The sequence below is a fragment of the Carlito syrichta genome, unplaced genomic scaffold, assembly GCF_000164805.1.
Source record: "Carlito syrichta isolate Samal-C Ts95f unplaced genomic scaffold, Tarsius_syrichta-2.0.1 Scaffold301698, whole genome shotgun sequence".
Taxonomy (NCBI): Eukaryota; Metazoa; Chordata; class Mammalia; order Primates; family Tarsiidae; genus Carlito; species Carlito syrichta.
Genome location: NW_007245794.1, coordinates 73,828 through 100,079, shown reverse-complemented (window position 1 = coordinate 100,079; position 26,252 = coordinate 73,828). Strand labels below are relative to the sequence as shown.

At 40.0% G+C, this 26,252-nt stretch overlaps 1 protein-coding gene across 2 annotated transcripts; it reads left to right on the top strand.

The window, feature by feature from the left end:
- The first annotated feature begins 670 nt into the window (after positions 1–670).
- ECM2 (extracellular matrix protein 2) lies at positions 671–26,252 on the top strand. Of its 2 annotated transcripts, none has more exons than XM_008055143.2 (9): positions 671–968; positions 5,611–5,799; positions 8,254–8,754; positions 9,924–10,039; positions 11,710–11,845; positions 16,053–16,210; positions 18,222–18,361; positions 20,053–20,379; positions 25,941–26,252. In XM_008055143.2, the coding sequence occupies exons 1-9, from the start codon at positions 686–688 to the stop codon at positions 26,107–26,109; spliced, it is 2,019 nt and encodes a 672-aa protein (XP_008053334.1). In that variant the 5' UTR covers positions 671–685; the 3' UTR covers positions 26,110–26,252. The 2 variants fall into 2 exon arrangements, with proteins under 2 accessions (XP_008053334.1, XP_008053333.1); XM_008055142.2 differs by having other exon boundaries at positions 673–968; positions 8,188–8,754.

The window sequence follows — 26,252 nt, the reverse complement described above, 5'->3', positions numbered from 1 at the left end:
AAAAAAAAAAAAGTTACTCTTCCCGCCTCTTACCTCCTTATAATTGATGCCAGTCTACTGTTATTTTTATATGGTACAATCATCATATCCTCCCTCCAGGCAATTATAAAGCTAATGAGTAAAAGAATAAGACAGAAGGGCCGGGAAAGATTGTAGATGACATTAGTCACAAAATACCTTAGCAGACAGGCGGAAAGAACTCTCCCAAGTAATTTTTGAAAACCTAGAGAACAGTGGGGACCAGAAAGGGGCTAGCTACCTACAGCCTGGGGAACAAAACTGATCTGCTGCCTTTTTTTTTTGGTAATGAGAGTTTCAGTGGAACACAGTCACACTCATTTGTCTATGTCTGCTTTTGTGATACAGTGGCAGAGCTTAATAGTTATAATAGAGAGTATACAGCCTATAAAGCCTATATTTGCTATCTGTTCCTTTACAGAAAAAGTTTGCTCATTCCCGGAATAGAGATAAAGATATGAAAAGTTAATTGAATCTGACAGAAGAATTCCAAATTATGATCTGGCAATAATACTCTCGCATATTTCATATACATGCTATTTCTCAAAGACTTGCCTACTGAGGCATACAAACAATTATAAGCCAATTTTCAGAGGTATTTTAGTCACCACTAACTTTAAAATTTTGTTTCATTCTAGAAATTGGTAAAAAAAAAAAAAAATCAAACATGAAGTTTGCTGTTTTGTTGTTTTTTGTCCTGCTTATCATTTTTCAAACTGACTTTGGACAAAATGAAGAAACCCCTAGGAAGCAAAGAAAGAAAATGTATCACAGAAGACTGAGAAAAAGTTCAAGCTCACCCAAGCACAGATCAAACAGACAGCTTGGAATACCACAAGCAACAACAGTAGCAAGATTTCCCATTGTTAACTCTGATTATAGTGTGGAGGAAAAGTTTGAACCCTTTTCAAGTTTTCTTGGAGTAGAATCAAGCTACAACGTGTTGCCAGGTAAGAACAGTATGGGAGAGAAGAAGGAAGGGTAGGGAGGTGGGGAAAGAGAACCAGGGAGGGAGAATACCTCTATGAAGATAATTTTCCAAAGAAAACTGCAAGTTATTGCATTACCTTTTGGTTTAATCTACAAAGATATATTTTAAAATTAATTTTAAAAATCATTTAAGGAACATACTTATAATATAAAATTATCGAAAAAAGTTACTTATATCACTATACTTACAAAATCATCTATTTTGGTATATTTCTTTCCAGTTTGTTTTTTTGGTTTTTTTTTTTTTAGCTGAAGTCTCACTCTGTCTTCCAGGCTGGAGTGCAGTGGCATGCTCACGGCCACCTCAGCCTTGACCTGCTGGGCTCAGGCGATCTTTCCACCTCAGCCTTCCAAGTAGCTGGAACTACAGGCATATGCCACCACACCCAGCTAATTTTTTGATTTATTGTAGAGATGAGGTCTCGCCAAGCTGCCCAGGCTGGTCTTGAATCCGTGAGCTCAGGCAATCCTCTCACCTCAGCCTCCCAAAGTGCTGGAATTACAGGCATGAGCCCCTGCCCCTGTGCCTGGCACCAGCATATTTTGTATGCATGTATATTAAGTAGTAGTAATCAGGACAGAGATAATATACATATGCATTTGTAAACCGCTTTTTCATTTACAATGCTAGATCCTCTAGAAGAATATAGAAATAAATTATTCAGATGATTTTCTTAACACATGCCTATAAATATTCTCAGTCAAAAACTTTCAACCACAAATGAAGCCAATAATTACATATTATATAATATACAACATATGTATTAATATATAATATATATTATAATATAATTATATCTATTTATTTTATATAGAATAACCTGTTTACTTTTTAAAAGTTGAAAAATAGAAAATTGTGCCAAAGATTTCAACTAGGCACTTTTAAAAACTAGTATTTAACAATCCATATGTTTCCACATTTGGAAGAAAAAAATAACTGTATTATAGGTATGTTACCATTAAATAAAACTTTCAAAAGACAAAAGAAAATATCACTATATAATTTTCTGTGGCTGATACTTCATACATTGTCTTAAAAAGCTAAGTGTTTCTACATTCTTATTTCCATGAAGTCAACAGAAATAACATACAATTATCATGAAAAAAGGCAAGTTAGGCAAGTTTTACAACATGAATGGGAAAAGAGGCAGAGAAACCAAATAAAAACTATTGTAATAATAGTGTAACCATAACTGCTAAAGAACGATGAGGTCAATTTCCGTAGTTAAGAGGAAAAATATCTAAGTTATAATAATGAAAAGTAAAAAGGCCAAAAGTAAGTATTCATAATGTAATTTCAAACCTGCTTTAAAAATTTTTTAAACATTCTAAAAGGTGGTATGTATACAAAAGTGTATAAGGTGTATACTAAACATTTCTGAATTGTTAAAAAAAATGTTTTCCAATGGTCTTAACATTCTTTTTTTACTGTATTAGCACACATATCACAAAACTTACCATTTTAACTATTTTAAGGTATACAACTCAGTGGCATTTAATACATTCACAATACTGTGCAACCATCATCTCTATCCAGTTTTTGAAAATCTGCATCACACCAGTAGGAAACTGTGTACATAAACTCCTCATTCTTCCCTATCCCCAGACCCTGACAACCACGAATCTGTTCTCTCAGTCTCTCTGAACTTGTCTATTCCAGAAATTTAATATGAATGGAATCACATAATACGTGGCCTTGTGCATCTGGCTTCTTCACTTAGCATGTTTTCAAGGTTCTTCCATGTTTAGACTGTATCAGAACTTCATTCCTTTTCACAGCCGAATAATATTTAATTGTATGAATATAGCACATTTGTTTATCCACATAACTGCTTGATGGACATTTGGGTTGTTTCTGCCTACTGTGAATAGCACAGCTGTGAACATTCAGTACAAGTTTTATTTCAACGCCTATTTTCATTTCTTTTTGGTATACACCTACGAGTGAAACAGTTAGGGCATATAGTCATTCTATATTTAATTTATTGATGAACTGCCAAATGTTTTCCAAAGCAGCTTCACTATTTTATATATTCATCAGCTATGAACAAGGATTCCGGTTTCTTTACATTCTCACTAGCATTATTTAATTACTTTTATTATAGCATTTTTGTGGGTGTAAAGTGGTATCTCAGTGTGCTTTTGATTTGCATTTCCCTAATGATGAATGACACTTAAGTATCTTTTTATGTGCTTGTAGTCCATTTGTACATCTTCTTTGGAGAAATGTCTATCCAAGACTTTTGCCCAGTTTAAAAATAAGGTTGTCTTTGTTGTTGAATTGTATGAGATTTGTATGTATATTCTGGATATCAGATTCTTAGATATAGAATTTGTAATTACTTTCTCCCATGGTGTACATTGTCTTTTCACTGTTTTTTTTTTTAATTTTGTAGATGTGGGGTACAATTCAGGATCAGGTATACAAATGTTCATTATGCAGGTACTTTTCACTGTCTTGACGATGTCCTTTGATGTGCCAAATTTTAAATTTTGATGAGGTCCAATTTATCTTTTTCTTTTGCTTCTTTTTTTTTTTCTTTTGAGTTGGAATCTCACTCTGTCACCCAGACTGGAGTGCAGTGGCTGCTCCTGGCCACTGCAGTCACGACCTGCTGGGCTCCGGCGATCCTTCCACTTCAGTCTTCTAAGTAGCCGGAATTACAGGCATGCACTACCACGTCCGGCTGATTTTTTGATTTATTGTAGAGATGGGGTCTTGTCTTCTTTTGCTTCTTGAACTTAAGAAGCAAAAGAATCCATTGTCAAATATGAGCTCATAAAGATTTGCTCGTATGTCTTTTTTTTAAGAGCTTTTAAGACCTAGCTCTTATGTTTAGATCATTGAGTCATCTTGAGTTAATTTTTATATTTGGTATAAGGTAGGAATTCAACTTCATTCTTTCACATATGGATATCCAGTTGTTCCAGCACCATTTTTTGAAAAGACTATTATTTCTCCCATTGAATGGTCTTGGCAACCTTCTTAAAAATCAGTTGGCCATAGATGTATGTATGATTTTCCATTGGTTTCTATGTCTAGGCTTACACCAGTATCACACTGGCATAAGCTGATTAAAAAAGCTTTAGAGGAAGCCTTTTGAAATCTGGAAGTGTGAGACCTCCAACTTTGTTCTTTTTTCTTATGATTGTTTTGGCTATTTGTAATTTCATATGAATTTAGGAACAACCTTTCCATTTCTGCAGGAAAAAAAAAAAACAACACTGAAATTTTGATAGGATATAGTGCTTTTACAATTAGGAAAAAACTCCTATGTGTATTTTTTTTTTTTCAGAGGAGGTGGTTGGAATTAGTCTACTGCAAGTATCCAAATGAGAGATGGGTAGAGCTTGAATTGGGCTGAGTTAGGGTGGCAGAAAGGAAGGGACCAATGTGAGAGGTTCTTTTGGGGGCGGAATTTGGGAACAGTGGGTCAGAGGGAAGAAAGTTATCTGGAATGACATTAGGGTTGGAAGAAAAGCTTCCCCATGAACGCTTTAGCTGATATACTTATCCACATATCTACAATTCTGTATGTAGAGAAATGAATATAATAAAACCACTGCATTGTGTATTTTAAAAGGGTGAATACTACAGTATGTGGATAATATTTCAATAACATAGTAACTCATGAAAGAGACAGCTGCATGTCTCATTGAGAAGTGTCACAGAGCATGCTGTCTTGTTTCTCCTTTCCGCATCTGCACATCAAGGTGGGCTATGAAACTTGTCATCAGCGCTGTTTCAGCTCTCTGAGCATGTGATGGAACTGCACTCCCTGGCCCCTTCTGAAGTTATATGTAGCCATCCAATTTTTTTTGACCAATATAGCTAGACTCTTTTAGCACTAACAGCTTCAGTGATCAGGATAGCCTGCTTGTAGAAGAAGCCTGAGTGATTACCATGAGCTGAGTCCCTGTGTTCTATATTAGACATGTGGTGTAAATGAAAAATATAACTAACATTTGGGAGTTGTTTGCTGCTGTTGTATAACTTAGCTTATCCTAATAGATACAGAATGGAGGTAAAAGCAGTCACATTACTGTGCAGAGGTCACTCTCAGAGGATAAGTGAGGGGGCCGAGAGGAATACCAGTGAATAGCATTTCAGAGGGCAATGTCTGTAAGATTATTTTATGCTGTGCATAAATGCACACAGAATTCTATTCTTATGTTGTCATATCAATTTGACTTCACATTGTGTTCACTTCCATTCAAAGCTTCTTGTAAGCACACAAGAAATTTCATTGTAAATTATAGACATCATGCCCCTTTGCCTCCAAGTTCTTAAGTGTGCATTTCCTGAGAGCAAGGACATTCTCTTTTATTGCTCCAACACAGTCGTCAAAAGCAGAAAACAACATTAATACAGTAATGTAAGCTCATATTTCACCTGACATCCTTAATAGCACTGTTTTCAAAATCATGCACTGTCTTTAGTTGTTAGGTGTTTTGAGGCACCTTTAATCTGTAACAGTTCCTTAGCCTTCATTTCATTTACATGACATTGACATTTTAAGAATAAAACTTATTTTGTAAACTGTCAAAAAAAAAAAAAAAAGAAAGAAAGAAATTTCACTGTGTATTTTTGCTTTCTTCTAGGAAAGAAGGGACGTTGCTTGGTCAAGGGCATGACTATGTACAACAAAGCTGTATGGTCTCCTGAGCCCTGCACGACATGCCTCTGCTCAGAGGGAAGAGTACTCTGTGATGAAACCATGTGCCACCCCCAGACATGTCCCAAAGTTATTACACCTGAAGGAGAATGCTGCCCAGTCTGCTCTGATACTGGTATAAAGATATAGCTTAAGCAAAATATCATGTGTGATTTAGACTTTAACTTTCATTTGTTTTTATTTTGTCTAATTTTTAAACCAATTTAAGTTTTAAAAAATGGATGATAAGCTAGTCTTCTGGGTATTTAAACTATGGGAAAATGTATGGTAGGAGACAAATAATAAACAGCGGCTTTACAGTTCTAGCTCTATCAGACTGAGTAAATTTAGACCAGTTACATTCCGTGTTTGACTCTCAGCTTTTGAAATATAGTAAGATAATTTCTACAACTAGTAGATCCTGAATTCTTATTATGAGTTAAGGCTCGGCTTTGGTGTGTATATGCATCATCACACTTAATCCAACTCAACATGGGGGCACAGTTATCATCTTGAAGTCGGGGTGAACAAAGAAGGAGTGATTTGCATCTGGAGAGAACAAAGTCCCAGCCCTCCTAGTTATTTCCAGCCATTCAGAGGTGGCACAGGAGCCCACATCACTACTTGAATAATCCCCTGGAAATACAAAGGCATGGCCTGGAGCACGGCTTTGTGTGTGATGTCTGTGGGTTTTGTTGGGGGCTCATGGATCCCTGCTCCAATGAGGCTCACACCTGACTGAGTGGAGGACTCCTGGGAGGAAGGCCCAGTGTCCTCCAAGAAAAGCCTAACCAATACCTTCTGAAAATAAACAAATAAATACTTGTTATATAATTTGATGAGAAAGGTTAGGGACATTTTCTCTCATCTATAACCAGGGTAGATTGCTGTCATGCAAACAGATAATCATAGGGTAGATGTCTATGAGTCTCCTTCCAAGAAAAACTTTAGAATATTTAGGAATTATATTTTGCTTTATACTACCAATTATTTCACTAAAGTATTATGTTTTTAAAAATGTAAGAAAATAAAAATGCTGGCCAGGCATGGTGGCTCAAGCCTTTAATCACAGGACTTTGGGAGGCCAAGGCGAGAGAATTGCCTGAGCCTGCGGGTTCAAGACCAGCCCGGGCAACATAGTGAGACCTTGTCTCTACAATAAATCAAAAAATTAGCCAGGTGTAGTAGCGCACACCTGTAGTTCCGGCTACTTGGAAGGCTGAGGTGGAAGGATCACCGGAGTCCAGCAGGTTGACGCTGGGGTGGCCGTGAGCGTGCCACGACTCAGGAAAAAAAAAAAGCTTAATGAAGTGAACTCCTTAGGGTGAGGTGCAAGGTTTATAAGGTAAGACTGAGGCATTCTCAGACATTTTTCAAAGGACTTAGGTATTCTTGAAGTGTTGTAGTTATTTTGGAAGGATAAACTTGGATATAAGGAAAAGATTTTAAATGTTTCAATAAGATAGGCTTTAGTTTCCTTTCACTAATTTTTTTCCTGTTCTTCTGCATGCTTTGCTAGAGATGTGAAAATACTTAGACTTTATAATATATACTGAATTGATATCTCAAGTAATTTCTTCAAACAATTATATATTCTGAGTTCTTTATGGGAGTAGGTTGCACATACGATTCAATGAGAGTAGGGAGATGATTAAGAAAATTTACAAACTTTGACAGAACTCACTTCTTCCTAGAACTCTTTACTCAAAGGGTGAATCTGAATATAGCCTTTATCATGTCTTTCCCACTTTCTGCCAAAGCCACAACTGTTACATCTAAATGTAGATGAACTTTTTGCTATTACCTATTCTATCCCCATCGTCATGGAAGGATACACAGCATTCCTGTACATATGTCTAAGTTAAAGCAAAGTCTAAGTTGAAATCCAGAATGTCACGTGTACGTCTCAGACAATAAAAAGGATTTAAGTAGAGAGTCTGGGAAAGAAAAGGAGAACTTTCTCCCTATAATTATGAATTTCAAAGGATGCTATTTGGCTCATAGAACTGAAAGAAAATTGGACAAAAATAATAACAAATCTATAAACAAGTCAGTTTCACTGCCACAATCAAGCAAAATATATATCTGTTTCACTTTTATGTCTGATGACAGTCTATACGTTATTACATTATCGACAGTCCCAATTAACAGAACAGTATCTATTATAAAGGTATCACATCTGATTATATCATAGTCTTACAAAAGAACTGCTTACCATTTTGCATCACATGGTAATATTATTCCCTCTTTAGTCATCAGATAGCATGATATCTTAGCAAAATAAGTATTAAGTAATTTAATATAAAAATTAGTAATAATGCCTATAGTTCTGTAACACCTTATAAAATAGAAATGAAGTAACCATTAAAACTTTTAAAGCAAAGATTTTAAGGTGCATATCATCTTTAAGTTGCACTCAAATACTTGGAGGGAATAATATTCGCTAACCTCATTTTCATTACGATTTTTCCTTTATTAATATCATCAATGTGCCCCTGCTACCTCCTCCTTGTGTGGTCATTAGTCTCCTATTCTCTACTCAGTGACATAGCATTAAGTGATAGAACTGAATTTTCTGGTGATTCTTCAGAACAAAGAGAAACTACCAATTTGCTTCATAAGCAACTGCCACCTCCCCAGGTGGAAATGGACCAGACACTAAGAGAAGAAGCACCTCAATCTGAGGAGGATGAAGAAGAAATTAAAGAAGACAAAAAGCAAAAGAAGGAGCGCCCTCGACCTACAGATCAGGGGAAGCATCATAACAAGGCAGAAAGCAGAGAAGGAGAGAGAAAGCAGAGGCCTGGAGAAGAAGGCAGGCTGGCACATCAGCAGCAACACCAAGAAAGGAGGGAAGAGGAGGAGGAGGAAGAGGAGGAGGAAGACGGGGAGGAGGAGGAGGAAGAGGACCATGTAAGAGGAGATGTGTTCCGAACACCCTCTCGAGTCCCAGTTCCTGCTCATCCCAGAGGCAGGCCCCACCTGCCAAATGGATGCTCTCTGTCCTACAGGACCATCAGCTGCATTGACACCATCCTCACCCAGATACCACCACTGACCGCGCCAGAGATAACAAGCCTGGAGCTCATTGGTAAGACATGCTGACTTCTACTTTATTTTGTGATTTTAAAAGTAAATGACTCTCATTGGTCTGTGAACATTGTATATTAATTTCATAATAAAGATGGACTTTGGCCAGGCATGGCGGCTCACGCCTGTAATCCTGGCAATTTGGGAGGCAGAGGAAAGAGGATTGCCAGAGCCCAGGGGTTCGAGGTCAGCCTGGGCAACTTGGTGAGACCTCATCTCTACAATAAATAAAAAAATCAGGTGGGTACAGTGGCACATGCCTGCAGTTCCAGCTATGTGGAAGGCTGTGGCGGAAGGATCGCTTGAGCCCAGCAGGTCAAGGATGCTGTGGCTATAAGCGTGCCACTGCACTCCAACCTGGATGACAGAGGGAAACTCAAGAGAAAAAAAAAAGGACGCTGAACAGACTAACTTCACAATCTTCAAACATAAAAATAAACTTTGCAGAAGAGACAGATTTTTACTGTATAGCATACTTAGGTATAAAACAAACTCCTCCAAATCAAATGCTCATTTCCCATGGACTGCTTTTTAAAGTCAGCTTTAATGAGGTATAATTTATATATACTCAAACTTATTTTTACTGTATAATTCTATGAGTTTTGACAAATGCATAGTCATGTAACAGCCAGCACCATAAGCAAGATATAGAACATTTCCACCACTCCCCCAAATTCCCTCCACCAATGGTGTCTCTCTCTCCACCAAGCCTTTCTACCACAGAAAACTTACCCGTTTTCTGTCCCTTAAGTTTTGTCTTTTCAGAATGTCATATAGATAGAATTACAGTATGCAGCTTTATCAGTTGGGCTACTAATGCTGTTGAGAGCCATCCATTTTGTTTTTGTTTATCGGTAGTTCATTCCACTTCATTGCCAAGTCGTGTTCCATTGTATAGATGGGCCATACTCAACAGTTGAAGGTCATGTAGATTGGTTCCAGTTTGCAGATTGGTTTTACAAGAAGGTCACCATGTGGCTTTTACAGTACAACTATGTTAAACTGTCTAGTCCCATGTTTTTCTGAACATGCATTTGTTTATATGTGCTCTGCCCTTGTTCTGAATATTGCTTTCTCCTCCTGATAAAGCTCTCTCTTGATACCTGTGCACACTCACACACCTGTCCACGTGTGTACATGCAACTAAAACATAACCACTGTGTGTCCTAGGCAACTCCATCACCTCCATCCCGGATGAAGCATTTAATGGATTACCGAATTTGGAAAGGCTTGATCTGAGCAAAAATAATATCACCTCTTCAGGCATAGGTACAAAAGCATTAAAGGTAAATAGAGGCTCTGATTTGTACTTAACACTCCATTTGGACAGCTTCACTATGACTTGCACTGGCAATGGCTGCAGGTGGAAAAGGAAAATGTTTTTAACTGGTAGTTTTCTTCTAAGAAATGCATGTCCCTAAACTGCATTCAAGTTTTCTTTTAAATATAGTTTGTTGTCTTACATATTTTAGCCTCATTCTAAAGCTACCAATAGTAGCATCAGTGACAAAACTAATGTTTTGAATTTATGGAATAGTTTCTCCCCAAGAAACTGAAAACATGTTGAAATCTGGTCTTTTAGTACATGAGGAATTTTTTGGAAATAAAGTGGAGCTTATATGGAACCTCTATTAACAGATTTCAGACCAGCAAAACACCGCTTCCTTATTTTTGTGCAATGGGTAAGATCTGGTGGAGGACACTTTGACAGAAGGAAGTTCTGGAAAAACAAATAAGCTCAGATACAAATTAGGGATAGGTTAGGGAGAGGAGGGAAAGAAAAATAATAGAAAACAGCATAGAATAAACCCTTGAATACAGATTTAACTAAACATTTTTTAAGGAGAAAAGAAGAGAGGATTCAAGGAATTTCAGAGAAACAAAGAAGTAAGAGAGGAGGGGTTTACATGTGCAAACAAAAACTTATAAATGTGTGTGTCTTAAATCCAAAAATAAAACACACTACATCCCACTAGCTCAAACAGTTATTCCCTTAGACAGGCTTTTGGGTCTTTGGTCTACTCTTCAGACTAATCACTGGCTACTTATATTCTCAGTTCCGGTTGGCATCTGGAGAATAGGCTGGCAAATAAGAGGGTTCCACATTTGTGTCACAGACTCAAAGGGTTTGCTTCATGCTATCCTTCCTTCTAATAGAAAATGGCTATTAGGGAATTCATTTTCTATATATGAATCAAGAGAAAAACAGTGTAGGAGATCACTTCCTTTTCTCTCTTTGGAATTCTCTGTCCTATTCAAAACTGTTGAAATTTGAATATGATCACTGGAGAAGTGAATCATTCTATGTGACTTCACTAAAACCTGACCAACCTCAGCTCCTCACTTGTGGTGGTGAAGGTTAGGTTTTCCCGACAACCATGCAACTACAAAAGTGAAAACACACTTTTCCAGTCAACTGCTTGGGTGCCATGTGGGAATAGATATTTGCAACACTTCGTTTCGAAAATTTTCCATAGTAATCAGTGTTATTTTATGTCCCTCTTTCTAGTGTAGAGATTAGTATAGATTAAAAAACTGAAGCTGCAAGTATGTTAAAAGGATTAAAATTGCTGTCTTAATTGTTAGCATCTATGACATATTCAAATTACTGCATGATTTCATGAAATTTCTACTTCTGTGAAGATGAAAACTTAATAGTAAAATACGACCGATCCAGTGGTTATAACAGCTTTCTTTCACTCTCTCAAGCTGTAATATAAGTATAGGTGAATGGCTACAAAATCATCAAATGTAGTCGCTGAAAATGCCCGAGAACCACTGTTACCACAAGATCGATATCTACCTATGGGGAATGCCGTGTGGCCTGGACATTATGTCTAAGCCTGAGGAAGTATAGGTTTGTGAGACTATTACATGAAATATAACCATTATGTGAAATATGTGACTGCACAGCTGCGACCAAATAAAACAGTGATTGTGACATTTGCTTTGGAAGCTTCTGAAGAAGTTAACACGACTGAATATGGATGGAAATAATTTGGTACAGATTCCTTCAGAATTACCATCTACATTAGAAGAACTTAAAATCAATGAGAACAACCTTCAGGCAATTGATGAAGAAAGTTTATCAGGTATTTAATATTTATTTCATTAATGATATGTTTCTTCTATAGTCTTGTAGACATTTTATTTACAGTATTGCCAAATGAATACTAGTAAAAAAAATTATAAGTCACTTTACCATTTAAGTTGAGCATACTGATTTTAACTATTGACTGGTGAAACTTAAAGTGAATTTTAAACTGCCTGTTGTCTTAGAAAACTACCCTAACCATAAATTAAAACTTTTTCTCAATGCTTTCAGGTTCTCATCATTCACAATACAGTAACTCGACTATAAATCCATAATACCTGAAAAGTTATACTAAATATTCCCCACACTGCCATGTGTTTTGGCGTTCTCTATTGACATTATTGTTGGTTCTTAGTGATGAATAATCAGTACCATGGTTTGTTGATTGGATCGCCTTTATCACTCTGATGGTCAATACACCCATCCACAGCTTTTGCTGCCTCCACATATACATTTTGCTTTTTATTTCCTCGAGTCAGGTTCTTGTGCTATCGCCCAGGTTGGAGGAGTACAGTGGCACAACCACAGCTCACCGCAGCCTCAAGCTCCTGGGTTCAGGTGATCCTCCCGCCTCCGCCTTTCGAATAGCTAAGACTAAAGATGAGCATCACCACGCCTGGCTAATGTTTTGATTTTTTTGTAGAGATAGGTCTTGCTATGTTACCCAGGCTGGTCTCTACTCCTGGGCTCAAGCAATCCTCCTACCTCAACCTCCCAAAGTGCTGGGATTACAGGCACAAACCACCGTGCCCGGTCACATTTTGCTACATTAACTTGTCATATGCTGGAACCTAAAACCAAAGCCGAGCACATGAAAATTATGTAAAAAGTATAAATAAATGGGCACTGAGGTTATGAGGCTGAGACACTATCCTGCAATGAAAGCACGCGAACTTCAAGGTAGTAACTTTGGTTTTTGGCAGCTTTGTTCCTGAGAGGGCTTGGGCTGGAACATCTGGTACTTGTGTGTCACTGAAGTCCTGCTACATCCACACCTCACAGTATGTGGATGTGCAGCTGCCACTATGACCTGAATTTCTGACAGACTGACTTTAGTGGGGTGCCCTGTGTTCTGTGCATTTGATTGGGTCCTCTTATGCTAAAATTGGGTCCTCTTATGCTGGTTTCTGGTCTGCACTAGATGGCTAAAGTTGTCATGTTGTGACTGTTTAGGAGAGGTTTTATCGCATTTTACTTTTCACGAATTCTAATTGCCTTTGATTAGACTGTTTGCTTAAGGCAAAGACCGCCTAATTTTTGTCTTTTTCTTCTTAACGGTCTAGCACAGTTCTTGAGGTATAGTGCTCCACACTTTGTTTACTTGATTTGAAACATATCTATTATGTAAAAATGTTGATAAATCAAGTCTTTAAAGGAACAAAACAACCCAAGTATTTCCTTTAGCTCCCCCCAATTTCATAGGAACAAACACTTCTGGTGATGAGAACAGAAAAATAGTAATGAGAATTGCCAAGGCTGAGGATTACAGAGTTATGGGAATACTCACTTTCCAGATGGATTTCAGGACACGCAGAAAAAAATATTAATGAACACAAATTTTGATGGGGTTTGCCATATGGAAAAGACATTAGGAAATTCCATTTCTGACTGCTGAAGACCAAAGGGAACACTTAATTTAGCACAAGTGTACCAACCGGCTATAGATGAACTGTAAGTCAGCCACAATTCAAGCTGTTATCGAAGTGATGCATTGTCAAACACAAGTTCCTGATTTTGCAGGCGCTCTCATACACCCCTGGAATGCTTCTCAGCACACTCTTGTCCCTCAGCACAAATGCTTCTATGTTCCCAGGGTGCTGATGTGCTGTCCAGGACGAACTAGCGGCCTGCCGCCTGTTCCCGTCTGAGCACCAAGGAGCCTTGACCCGCGCGTGTGGCCAGAGAAGAGACTTTCTGTCCTCTGGCCCGGAATGCCACCCTGCGCTCCCTGGGTGGGCTGGGCTCTGGGTGCTACTGGGCTGCTGGCCCCTCAGGAGAGGGCTCCCCGCTGGCTGAGGCGGCTCCTGGGAGCCCTGACGCTGTTGGTGGCCAGGCTGGCAGAGGTCAGAGCCATGAGGCTGCCCTCCTGTGTGGCAGCCCCCAGCCGGACTATTAGTGGCCCACTGCTCTTCTGACTTCTCTCCCAGGGCCGCTCCTTGCTCATAATCGTTTAGACTACGTTTCTAACGAATGAAAGGAGGGTCTTCCCAGGGGAGAAAGCAGCACAAAGGTGCAAAGACATGGGAATTCTAGATGCTGCGGGAGCGGCAGACAGGCGAAGACGAACGAAGAACAGGTGACGAGCAGCCCAAGGGCAGACGCTTCTCTGGAGAGGTGCAGAGTCCACTCCAGATGGGCTAAGCAGAGAGGGATGACCTTATAAACGCGGGGAGAGGGAGGGCTGACAAGAGAAAACTGGACATGCCTCAAGGCGTTCTTGTCATCACGAACGACTGAAACAACCCAGGCAGCAGTACTGTGGCCACTCTAGTGACAACCACGTCTTGCTGTCTGCCAAGTCATCTGCCAAGTCCACAGCCTGCATGGGCCCTGCCTGCTATGGAGGACTTCCTATTTTCTGCTTATGAATATTTCTCTCAACATCTTCGAGTCTGACCTACAAGAAGCTTTCTCTAGATTCATCCTATTTCCTGTTACCTCCTGTCTCCTACACACACCGGAGAATAACTGCAAAGAAATACAGTGTCCTGTATTTGCCCTGTGTTTCTCTCTCTGGAGGTCATGTCATGACCATTAGTCCACTTGTATTATCTATTTCTCAATGGAAAACTTCCACTACATTTCAAAACCCGACCTATGTACTGAAGAAATATGCTGGACGCGCAGTACGTTTAGTTTTGGAAATTAAAGAAAATATGAGGAAATATAACAACTTAACAGAGTTTACAGGCTGCCCTTGCTACTTCCATTGACCCTAAACACTACCACCAGATTAATCTTTGTGAAACGTGGCTCTTGCCTGTCATCACCTTCTCGCTGCCTAGAGAATGAAAGCCAGACCTTGCAGTCCAGGGCACACAGGCCCTCCTGGGGCACTGCTCCCCAAGCATCAATCTTCACTCCACGGTGCACAGCCGCCCTGGGCCAGTCTCTTTGCCCCCGGAGCACACTCACATAGGTCCTTCACCTGCTTTTTCAACCTGGAAGTTTCTCCCATTTCTATCTAAAGCTTCCTATTGGCAGGAGCCTAGCACTTTCATCCCACTCAAATCTCCATGGCTTTTTCTTCTTTGAATCTTTCAGCATTTATTATCCCAATTCCTAATGCAACTGACTTTGCTGTTGCCTAAGAGTAGGACTGAGTCCCGTTCGGCTTTCAGTGCAATGCCCATGAAGGGGGTTGAATAGAAAAACATTCCCTAATCTGGGAATCTTGGCCACACCCTGAACCTCTGACTCAGATGCCTCTGGGTATTGTCATTTCTAAACTGTCCGTTTTCCAGTACTGAGCTTCCATTTGACCTGGATCATACCACTCTTGAGGCCAGTAGAAGCAAAGTAGAAAAAACTTGTTTGTACAAAGGCCTTTCTTGGTAGTTCAATCTGAATGCGTGGAGAATTTTCAATCATTTTTCTTTCAAAGCTTCCATTTGGCTACACTCTGTGCCAGTTAAGTGAATAACTATGATGGGAATTCACTGCTCTGCTTTATTTCTGACTCCCTTGTTCAGAGATTGAGGGTTTGCCAGGAAGAGAGTGTTCCTTTCTATGTCCTGGAAAAAGAAATCGCTCACTGAAATTCAACTCCCACCCAACCTATCATCTATCGTGCTGCCACTTCATACATGTATGTCGCTGCAACGCTTCCAACGATTTTCCACATATTTCTACTGCTTGCCCACCTGTATTCCAAATCCCTGCTTGGCCACCAGAGCCAATTCAAACCAGTGGAAATTCCCCTGACTCTTGTCCTCTCTCTCGCTTCTGTTCCTTATACATATTTTTACCATGTAGTATTTCAATGATTTCTTTATAGGCCTGCCTCTTCACTGGGCCATGCATTTAGTGCTGGTTGAATTGAGCATCTGGGATGTACAAAGCACTTGGGAAAAGACTAGGAAGATACAAAGACACTACATCTGCCCTCCAAATAAACTGGACATTCATCACGACATTTTGAAAGCCGGTACAAATTACATGGTTTTTCAATTTTCCTAACAGTCTGGTAATTTTACTTTTTATAGGCTTAAATCAACTGGTCACCTTAGAACTAGAAGGAAACAATCTTAGCGAAGCCAATGTCAATCCTTTAGCTTTCAAAGCTTTGAAGAGCCTATCCTATTTGCGTCTGGGGAAAAATAAATTTAGAATTATACCACAGGGTCTTCCTGCTTCTATTGAGGTAACAATATTTTTCTTCCAATGTTTTAAATGCATTATATCTTAAATACAGTATATTACAATAAAACAACAATATATATTAAAAGACTATTGTGATGTAAACTCTAGTTTCGATGCCGTATACCGAACTTTCTATAATCTGAGCATGTTTTTCTACAAATAATATAAAATCATGAATCAAAATTATAATTACTAGTAGAGAGCCCTGAAAAAGTGAAAAATGTTACTGCTGACAGATCTTGGGATGAACAGGGGAGAGGATCTGAGTATTTAAATGAAACCACAGCTTCCATAAAATACTATGAAAACCCACAGGACAGCTTAAACTGTCCCAAACCAGAACAAAAGCTCATCACAGACTACACTCAAACTGTGTTAACACCAGCGTGTTCACATCACATTCACACATTCCAGGTAAAATCACAGATACTATGACCTAATGGTAACTCTGCATGGACATAGGTGTTGTATAAAGAAGGTCTCAGACTATTTCAGCCACTCTGTACCTTACACATTTTTACCACTTCCTACCAAAACTGTCCTGTGACTAACTCCACGCTCAACCTTGTTTCATTCTCTTCTGAAGATGGTACACTGTCCCCCAGGTAGGTGTGTGGTCTCCTTACTGCAGGGTATGTGCCTGGGGGTCTTTGGCTAATGAGTGTCAGTGCCCCTCATTTCCTGCACGAAGAACACTAAGGTCTAGAGGGTCTATCAGTACTGGCAGTCCCAGCTGTAACCCAGGTTTTCGTATCTGAACGATGCTTCTCCTAACTACATGATCATCCAACCAGAAGGCAGGATGGCGCTTCCCTTGGCCATGGCCCCAGTGAGCCAGAAAAGCGAGGCATCTATTGTGATCTTATGCTGCTGCCATGTTGATTATCCTTCCTCTTCTTCCTATTTCCAGTTTAGGAGACAGAGCTGAATAACACTGCAATTTATCAGTACCTAGTTTTACATCAGAATCACCTGGGTTCTTAAAAAATACAGACTCCTAGACCTATTCCAGACATGCGAAGTCATATTCTTTAGAGGGCAGGGCCAGAAACTTATAATTTGTTTAAAAATCAAAAATTTAGGCAGGTAAAGCACGCACATGATAAAGCACATACATATACAATTTGGATAACGTAAAAGAGCAATGTGCCCTACTCCATGCCTGAATTTCCCATCACAGATTCTCTTTCCAAAGGGACTCGTTCCCACTGGTTTGAATTGGCACCTAAGTCCACGGCACACGCTATAAATCCTTTTACAGCAATTGTTGCATGCCTGCCTCACTTAATCACACATCTTCAAGGCTATCTCACATCATTCTTTCCTACAGCTGCAGTTTTCAGTGTATGGACAGGTGTGCCAGAATTTATTTAACTAGTCTCTTACTGGGGCACATTTAGGTTGGAATTTACGCTTCAAAAAGTTCATGAGGTGGTTCTAACTTGAAGGCAGGTAGCTGTTAATAGCTTACTAATAGTTCTAGCAAACTTTGCCTTGGTCCTAAATTAAGGCTCTTAATTAACTTTAATTATAACACAAGCAAGTATAAAAACTTGAGCCTAAAAAATTTACAGACTGCATGCCCCAGGAGGAGCCTGTCTCAGCATCAGCTGTGCTACCTTGGGCAAGCCTTCCCTGTCTCTCCAGGCCTGAAGTCCTCCACTGATAAGTAGGGACAGAATTTCTACCTGCTTTCCTGAGTTTTGAAGCCCAAATGAGATAATTTATGTGAATAAGTTTTGTAAAATAGAAAGTGTTCTACAATTATTGTAGTCACTTGTAACACAATAGCAAAAAAAAAATTAATAAAATTTAACCCTATAACCATGACAGATAGTACATTTTATTTTACTAATTTGTTTTAAAATTTGATGACTTAAAAGTATGAACTCACTTGAAAGAGCAGTAAAGACTCTAGATAGTACTAGTCTACGTTACCATTTAGTCTCTAAGAAATTGAATGTATTTATCAGCAAACACAAAAGAAAAATAGTCTTGTCTCTTACTTACAGGAATTATATCTAGAAAATAATCAAATTGAAGAAATAAATGAAATTTGTTTCAATCATACAAGAAAGATCAATGTCATTGTACTACGCCATAATAAAATTGAAGAAGACAGGATTGCTCCTCTAGCCTGGATAAATCAAGAGTAAGTATGTGCTTCAACTTAACTTTATTGGGCTATTTCTTCCTTTTGCCGTTATTAAACTGAGTATGAAAACAGGAACAGGACAGCTGAGGGAGGTGATGACACCCAAGGGCTCAGAGACGAAACCCTTTCTCAGCGAACTCGACAGTTGTCCAGTCCTCAAACTCCATGCCGTTTCCAAAACTGCAATTACATGACTGGTGTTAGGATTACTACCATTGCCCACCATACTGCCTCGTGGACACCCTACCACGAACCAAGTGCTGAGTTAGTAAAAACTGAGCTCCTGAAGTCTGACCGTAACTGTCAGATAACACCCTAGCTCTTTCTACTTCACAAGTTGCTAGGAGGTTTAAATGTGATGCCCCCCCGCGGTGTGAGGAAGAAATCTGCCATACTCCTCCTCCTCATTAGATGGAAGCATAAGGTTCCAGTCCCCAGGCCTGTCCTCCTATGCCGCACTGTCTTTCCTCCAGACTACTTCTTCATCTCAAGTTTTACAAAACAGACGTAAGCTTGGCCTGAGAGCAGAGGCAAGAGAGTAGACTTTATCTTCTTGAATAGGAATCAGCAGCCTCTGGCCAGTCTTCAGTGGAGGGAGAGGGAGTCAGAGGCAAGCCTTGGCAGCAAGTTCAGCAGATGACCTGGACCCTGGGTTGTATGTCCTGAACCTACATGCATGAGTAGCACAGCCTGGGACACGTGTCACTCAGAAGCAGATGGAGAGGCCAATTGGGTTCAGCAGCATGTGGGACAAATTCTCCTGTGGACGGAGGAGAGTCTTCATCAGGCAAAAAGAGGGAATGGGCCAGAAGCCTCAGGAGACTCAGACGAAGCTCCTGAAACAAGTCAGTAAGCTCACCACGTTTCCCAGATCTTCTGGCTGATTAAGATTTTTTAGTTCCCTCAGGCGTACCCCCAAGTCCCAGGTGTGCCAGGTCATTGGCCAAATGTGGAATGAAAATGTGGGGACTGGGACCGAAACAAGCAAAACACCAAACTTCTTTGCTGAAATCAGAGAACTTCAGGGACAGGCATTCAGATGAAGGCTGGAACTCCTGGATTTCGTTTGGGATGGAATTCAACAGATCAACCTTACAGATATTTTGGTCTTGGGGCCTCTCTATTACTACCCAGGGATATGAATTTTTCCCTCCTGGTCTCTAGTGCCCCCTTCTATTGGACTCACATAGCTAGGAGGCAGTATGGTGCACTAGTAAGCAACACACTCAGGCTGGCTACACCTAAAAAAACTCATTTTAAGAATCATCACCACAAACTGGGTGCTTATAGGAAAATGGACCAGCATCAAGACTGGCCTTGTCAAAATGTAGAGCTGGGTCAGGCACGGTGGCTCACGCCTATAATCCCAGCACTTTGCGAAGCCAAGGTGAGAGGGTTGCCTGGGCCCACAGGTTCAAGACCAGCCTAGGCAACTTGGTGAGACCTCATCTCTACAATAAATCAAAAAATTAGCCAGATGTGGTGGCGCGTGCCTGTAGTTCCAGTTATTTGAAAGATTGAGGTAGAAGGATCACCTGAACCCAGCAGTTGAGGCTGTGGTGGCCATGAGTGTGCCACTGCACTCCAGCCTGGGGGACAGAGTAACACTCCAACTCAAAAAAAAAAAAAGTAGAGCTGATGGTCACTATCCTGTTGCCGCCTGCTGTTTACTTTCTTCTTTGCTGCAGAAATCTGGATGCCATCGACCTTTCCTACAACAAGTTCTATCACGTCCCCTCCTATCTACCCAAGTCCTTGTTGCACCTCGGGCTCATCGGAAACCAGATTGAACGGATACCTGGCTATGTGTTTGGCCACATGGAGCCAGGCCTGGAATACTTGTACCTGTCATTTAACAAGCTCGCTGATGATGGTGTGGACCGTGTCTCATTCTATGGGGCATATCATTCTTTGAGAGAATTATTTCTGGATCACAATGACTTAAAATCTATACCACCTGGGATACAAGAAATGAAAGCACTACATTTTCTGAGGTTGAACAACAACAAGATACGGTAAGTTTAGGCTTCATTCAAGTAGCAACTTAAATTGTAGTTGACAAAGCATATGATTAAACAACTATGATATGATCTTCGGGATTTACTTTAAGGACAAAAAGGTGCTAAGAGGTTGGATTAAACAGGACTGGCAAACGTTATTAATTATTGAAGCTGGGTGATAGGTACACGAGGATGCAGTATAATTTTTTTCTACTTCTGCAATGTTTGTAAATTTCCATAGTAAAAAAAAAAACCCAGAGTATTAATCATACTTAGTGCTTTTGAGACAGATTCAATAAGTTTCAAAGCAATGAAAAGATTATGCTATTATTCCTACCTCCATATATTGAAAAAACGAATCTGTAGAGCACAAAAGCTAAATATACATTAAAATGAAAATTGCTTCCACCTAGATGTTTCTGAAGGCAAATTTTTGTGCTTTTTTCTGTTGCTGTTGTTGTTTTTGATTGGAGTCTCACTCTGGTGTCCCGGCTAGAGTATAATAGCATGCTCCCGGCCACCGCAGCCTCGCCCTGCTGGGCTCAGACGATCCTTCTGCCTCAGCCTTCCGAGTAGCCGGAACCGCAGGCACGTACCACCATGCCCAGCTAAGTTTTTGGTCTCTTGTGGAGACGAGGCCTCGCCAAGCTGCCCAGGCTGGTCTCAACCCCGTGAAATCAAGTAACCCTCTAGACTCTGCCTCCCAAAGTGCTGGGATTGCAGGCACAAGCCACTGTGCCACCGTGCCAGGCCGAAGGCGGATTTCCGAAAACGAGTATCGCGGCCCAGCTTTTCCCACGTCCGGGAACACACGCTTCTGTGTGTGTCTGGCCTACCTACTAAGTCGTCGCCTCTGCTCAGACAGCCTGGCGGTCTGGAGGGTTAACCTGGACTAGCTTGTCAGTGTGGTCCTTCCACTGGCGATAAGGAGACAAGAGCCTTGTCGCTCTGTACCTGAGGCTTATACCTCTTGGTCTCTGCCCTGTTCTAAAATCCCAGATAAAAATCAACACTTAAAAAAACCCCGGAAAAGCTGGAATTGTTAAAAGCGTTGGGGACAGAGATGGGGGCTTGGGGAGACTTTGTAAGATTTGGTTTCAAAGTTTTTTGGCGAAAACCCAGGTCGTGCTACATGCTCCGTGTCATGCTGCATCAGAGAGCATATGAAGTTTGTCCCACTTTTAGCGATTACAGAACTTATCAGTGGGGTTGGGTGGCTGCAACCTGGCGTTCCTCATGACAAACGCACCCTCCACCAGCGAAGCAAGGCTTTACTCACAGGCGGCTGCCGTTCGAGCCCGATATCGCATTAGTGGCGACAAGATGATGATTTCCTCATTCTTGCCGCTCCTCCCACGCTCATTAGCTGGAAGTGTCTTTGCTGGTCAACAAGGGCTGCCTCGTAACTCGGACAGGCAAGACAGAAGCTCACCGCCAGTCGGAGCCTGCCTTCGGTCTTGGGGTTCTCTCTGGTTTTGGAGAATACACATGGATGCTTTCATATAAGCAGCATGTTTAAATCGATTGCAGTCATATCCTTACACTGTCCTTCCTTTGGCCAGCAGTCACCCTTTCCTATACCTGCTCACTTGCCTTTGGACACATAGGCCTCAGGCTCAGACTCTGCGTCCCCTATTGCAGACTATCCTCCAAAGACTCCAGTTCCTTTCCGTGGGGAACAGTATTTAGAAGCCCCAAGAAGGCAGCAAAAGTGCTCCTTTTAATTGTGTTGCTATTGTTTCAATGTCTTTTAAGGACTGCCAGGAAATTCCGTATTTTGTTTTGTTTTGTTTTTTGAGTTGCAGTCTCACTCTGTCGCCCAGGCTGGAGTGCAGTGGCATGCTCACGGCCACCACAGTCTTGACCTGCTGGGCTCAGGCAATCCTTCCTCCTCAGCCTTCCAGGCAGCTGGAACTACAGGCATGTGCCACCATGCCCAGCTAAGTTTTTGATTTATTGTAGAGACGATGTCTCACCAAGTTGCCCAGGCTGGTCTCCAACCCATGGGCTCAGGCAATCCTCTCGCCTTGGCCTCCCAAAGTGCTGGGATTACAGGCATCAGTCACCACACCTCGCTTAGTTTCATGATCTTACAATACGTAAACAATAGTTTGAAAGTGACAATATCATTATTACTACTAATAGCAAAGCTTTGAATTAAGTTTATGATTTTTGGGGTACATTTATTTGTCTTTAGAATATGTTCCACCAAGGATAGAAAGCTGAAATACAGTGGTTTTCTCTGTAAAAAGATGTCATCAACTTAATATTCAGATAAGATATTTAGTCTGTTTTTGGTTTTAGGAGTTGCATTTTTCTATTTGAGTTAATAATATTTTTGACTATGTTAATCATTTGTACGATTCCAAAGTCAAAACTGTGTAACAAGGTATATTAAGAAGTCGTGTTTCTATGATTACCCCTTATACCCTATATGATACTTTCCATTGGTTAAACTTTTTAAGTTTTAGTTTATTCTTCCAATATTTTTGCAAATATAAGCATATGTACATATATATACATTTTCCCCATTCCTACCCATAATTATTATACAGATTATTACACAAAAGGAGCATTCTCTGTCTCTCCATATATCTTAGCCCATTTGCGAGGCTATAAAGAAAGACGTGAGGCTGGTAAAAGAGGTTTATTTGGCTCATGTTTCTGCAGGCTATCCAAGAAGCATGACATGGCATCGGCATCTGGTGAGGGACTCAAGCTGCTTTCCACTCATGGTAGAAGAAGAGGGGAGCCTATGTGTGCAAAGATCACATGGCAAGAGAGGAGGCAAAAGAGAGAGGGGGAGGTGCTAGGTTCTTTTAAGCATTCAGCCCTCCCATAAACTAACAGAGCAAGAACGAACTCACCCCAGGGAGGAGATTAATCTATTCATGAGCGAGCCACCCCATGATCTAAATACCTCCCATTGAGTACCACCTCCCACATGGGGATCAGATTTCAACAGGAGATCTGGAGGAGTCAACCAAACCATACAATATACATGCATTGTGGGTGTGCGCCTTTTTTCCTACTCATTGCTTTGTAAAATTATCAGTAAATCATTCCATATCTGTATATAGAGAATTTCCTCATTCCTTTTCACAACTGAATCTTATGTGGATGTACCATATTTTATTTAATCAGTTCCTTACTGATAGATATTTAATTACTAGAAATATGCCACAATGAATAACTGTATAAATGTAATTTTGTACTTTCCCGGTTTAACTTTGGGATAGATTCCTAGAAGTGGGACTGCTGGGTGAAAAGAGTAAAATGCATGTATGACTTTTCTGGCTATTGCCAAATTCTTCTCCACAGGGGATGCACCATTTTGCATTTCCTTCAGTCACTTTTGATCCTCCCAGATTCATCATCAGAATATGTGGATGAGCTTTTGGACTCTTTTTAAGGCAAATCTGATTAAATGAAAAGTAATATGCCAGTAAAGTTTCAATTTGCATTTTTCTTATGAATGAATTTGAACATCTTTTCATGTTTACACATCATTTTCATTTATTCTTATGTGAACTGGTTACCCAGTTATTTTTATCTTTTTTTGTTCTTTTACATTTTCTTCCTAGATTTTTGGAAGGTCTTTCTTTGTTAGCCTTTTATCTGTGATATAAATTACAAATATTTTTTCCTTGTTTGTCATTTGTCTAACTTTGAATTTTTTTTTTTTTTTTTTTTTGAGTTGGAGTCTCACTCTGTCACCCAGGCTGGAGTACAGTGGCACGCTCATGACCACCACAGCGTCGACCTGCTGAGCTCAGGTGATCCTTCTGCCTCAGCCTTCGAAGTAGATGTGACTACAGGTATGCACCGCTATGCTCAGCTGATTTTTGGATTTATTGTACAGACAAGGTCTTATCATGTCGTTCAGGCTGGTCTCAAATCCCTGAACTCAGGGAATCCTCTCACCCCCACCTCCTAAAGTGCTGGGATTACAGGCGTGAGCCACTGCACCTGGCCATGTTTCTTGAGTTTGAAGCTTAGATTACCAATTTGCAAACTTTCTTTGTTTCTAATATACACACTTAAAGTTATACATTTCTCTCTCTAAGTACTACTTTAGCTGTATTGTACATTTCATATTCATCATCATTAGTTCTAAATATTTCCCAAATTTTATTGTGATTTATTCTTTGACTCATGAATTTTTTAGAAATATGTTGCTTATGTTTTAAACATCCAAGGATTTTCTGGTTATTTTTCTGTTATTGGTTTTTGGGTTAATGCCATTGTGCTTAGAGGACATAATTTGTACAATTTCAATACTCTGAACTTTGTTGAGGTTTTCTTTAATGCACGGAATATGAGTTATTTTGGTAAATACTTCATGTGCATTTGAAAAAAATATGTATCCTGCCGTTGTTGGGAGATGTGTTTTATGTATGTTAGTTATGTCAAATTGGTCAATCATGTTCAAATTCTTATAGCCTTATTGATTTTTTATTTCCTTTTTGTATCAGTTACAGAGAGAAGTGTGATTAAAAATCTCCAACTATAATTGTGTATTCGCTTATTTCTCCTTCTAGTTCTGTCAAATTTTGTTTTATATGTTTTGAACTTATATGTATAGAAACTGAAGATGATTACTTATTCTGTTTAATTGGCCCTCTTATTTTTTTATTTTTTATTTATTTATTTATTTTTGAGTTGGAGTCTCACTCTGTCACCCAGACTGGAGTGCAGTGGCTGCTCCCGGCCACCGCAGCCTTGACCGGCTGGGCTCTGGCGATCCTTCCACCTCAGCTTTCCAAGTAGCTGGAATTACAGGCATGCGCTACCACGCCCGGCTGATTTTTTTTTTTTTGGATTTATTGTACAGATGAGGTCTCGCTGCCCAGGCGGGTCTCGAACCCGCGGGCTCAGGCAATCCACTCACCTCAGCATCCCAAAGGTGTGGGATTACAGGCTGAGCCACCGAGCCTGGCTCGAATTTTTTTTTTTTTTTTTTTTTTAAAGCTATTGTCGCTGGGCTGGGTGGCTCAGCCTATAATCCCAGTACTCTGGGAGGCCGAGGCGAGTGGATTGCCCATGGGTTCAAGACCCACCCGGGGAACTTGGTGAGACCTTGTCTCTACGATAAACAAAAAATTAGCCAGGCATGGTAGCACGCTCCTGTAGTTTTGGCCATTTGGAAGGCTGAGGCGAAAGGATCGCCGAAGCCCAGAAGGGTTGTGACTGCGGTGGCCGGAAACGTGCCACTGCACTCCAGCCTGGGCGACAGAGTGAGACTCCAACTCAAAACAAACAAACAAATAAATAAATAAAGCTATTGTCAATGTATAAATCTTTTCTTTTTAGCGCTTCTGGTTTTTCAAATCACAAATAGGAAAATTTCCCCAAGCCACAGGATGTGACCACGGTCCATTATAGTGCGTCTATGGCTTCCTATTTCACATTTAGATATTTGATATAGTTGGAATTTATTCTGATGTATAAGGTATATAGATCCAACTTTATTTTAAGAACAAAATAATTTATTAAACAAATGTAAAACTTAACTCCTAAATGAAAGCAGATTATTACTTGGACCATGTGTGACTTGCATGTCTATTTCTCCTCAGGAATATTCTTCCAGAGCAAATTTGCAATGCTGAAGAGGATGATGACTCAAATCTGGAACATCTTCATCTTGAAAACAATTATATTAAAACCAGAGAAATACCACCTTACACATTTTCATGCATAAGATCATACTCAAGTATTGTTCTTAAACCACAAAATATCAAGTAATTCCAAGCTTTCCTTTGTCATTTATAAATTTTACTCATATATTTGTAGTAGTTGCATTTGTCATTAATAAGAAAGACATAATTCTCATGTTATACTCAATATCATTATCTAGTCGACCTGATTCACCAATCCACAGATGAACA

Excerpts from the sequence above, each read along its gene's own strand:
- ECM2 (XM_008055142.2), top strand. The coding sequence starts at position 686 with ATGAAGTTTGCTGTTTTGTTGTTTTTTGTCCTGCTTATCATTTTTCAA. Across the intron at positions 18,362-20,052 it reads CTAGCCTGGATAAATCAAGA|AAATCTGGATGCCATCGACC; the intron begins GTAAGTATGTGC and ends TCTTTGCTGCAG. Across the intron at positions 20,380-25,940 it reads TTGAACAACAACAAGATACG|GAATATTCTTCCAGAGCAAA; the intron begins GTAAGTTTAGGC and ends ATTTCTCCTCAG.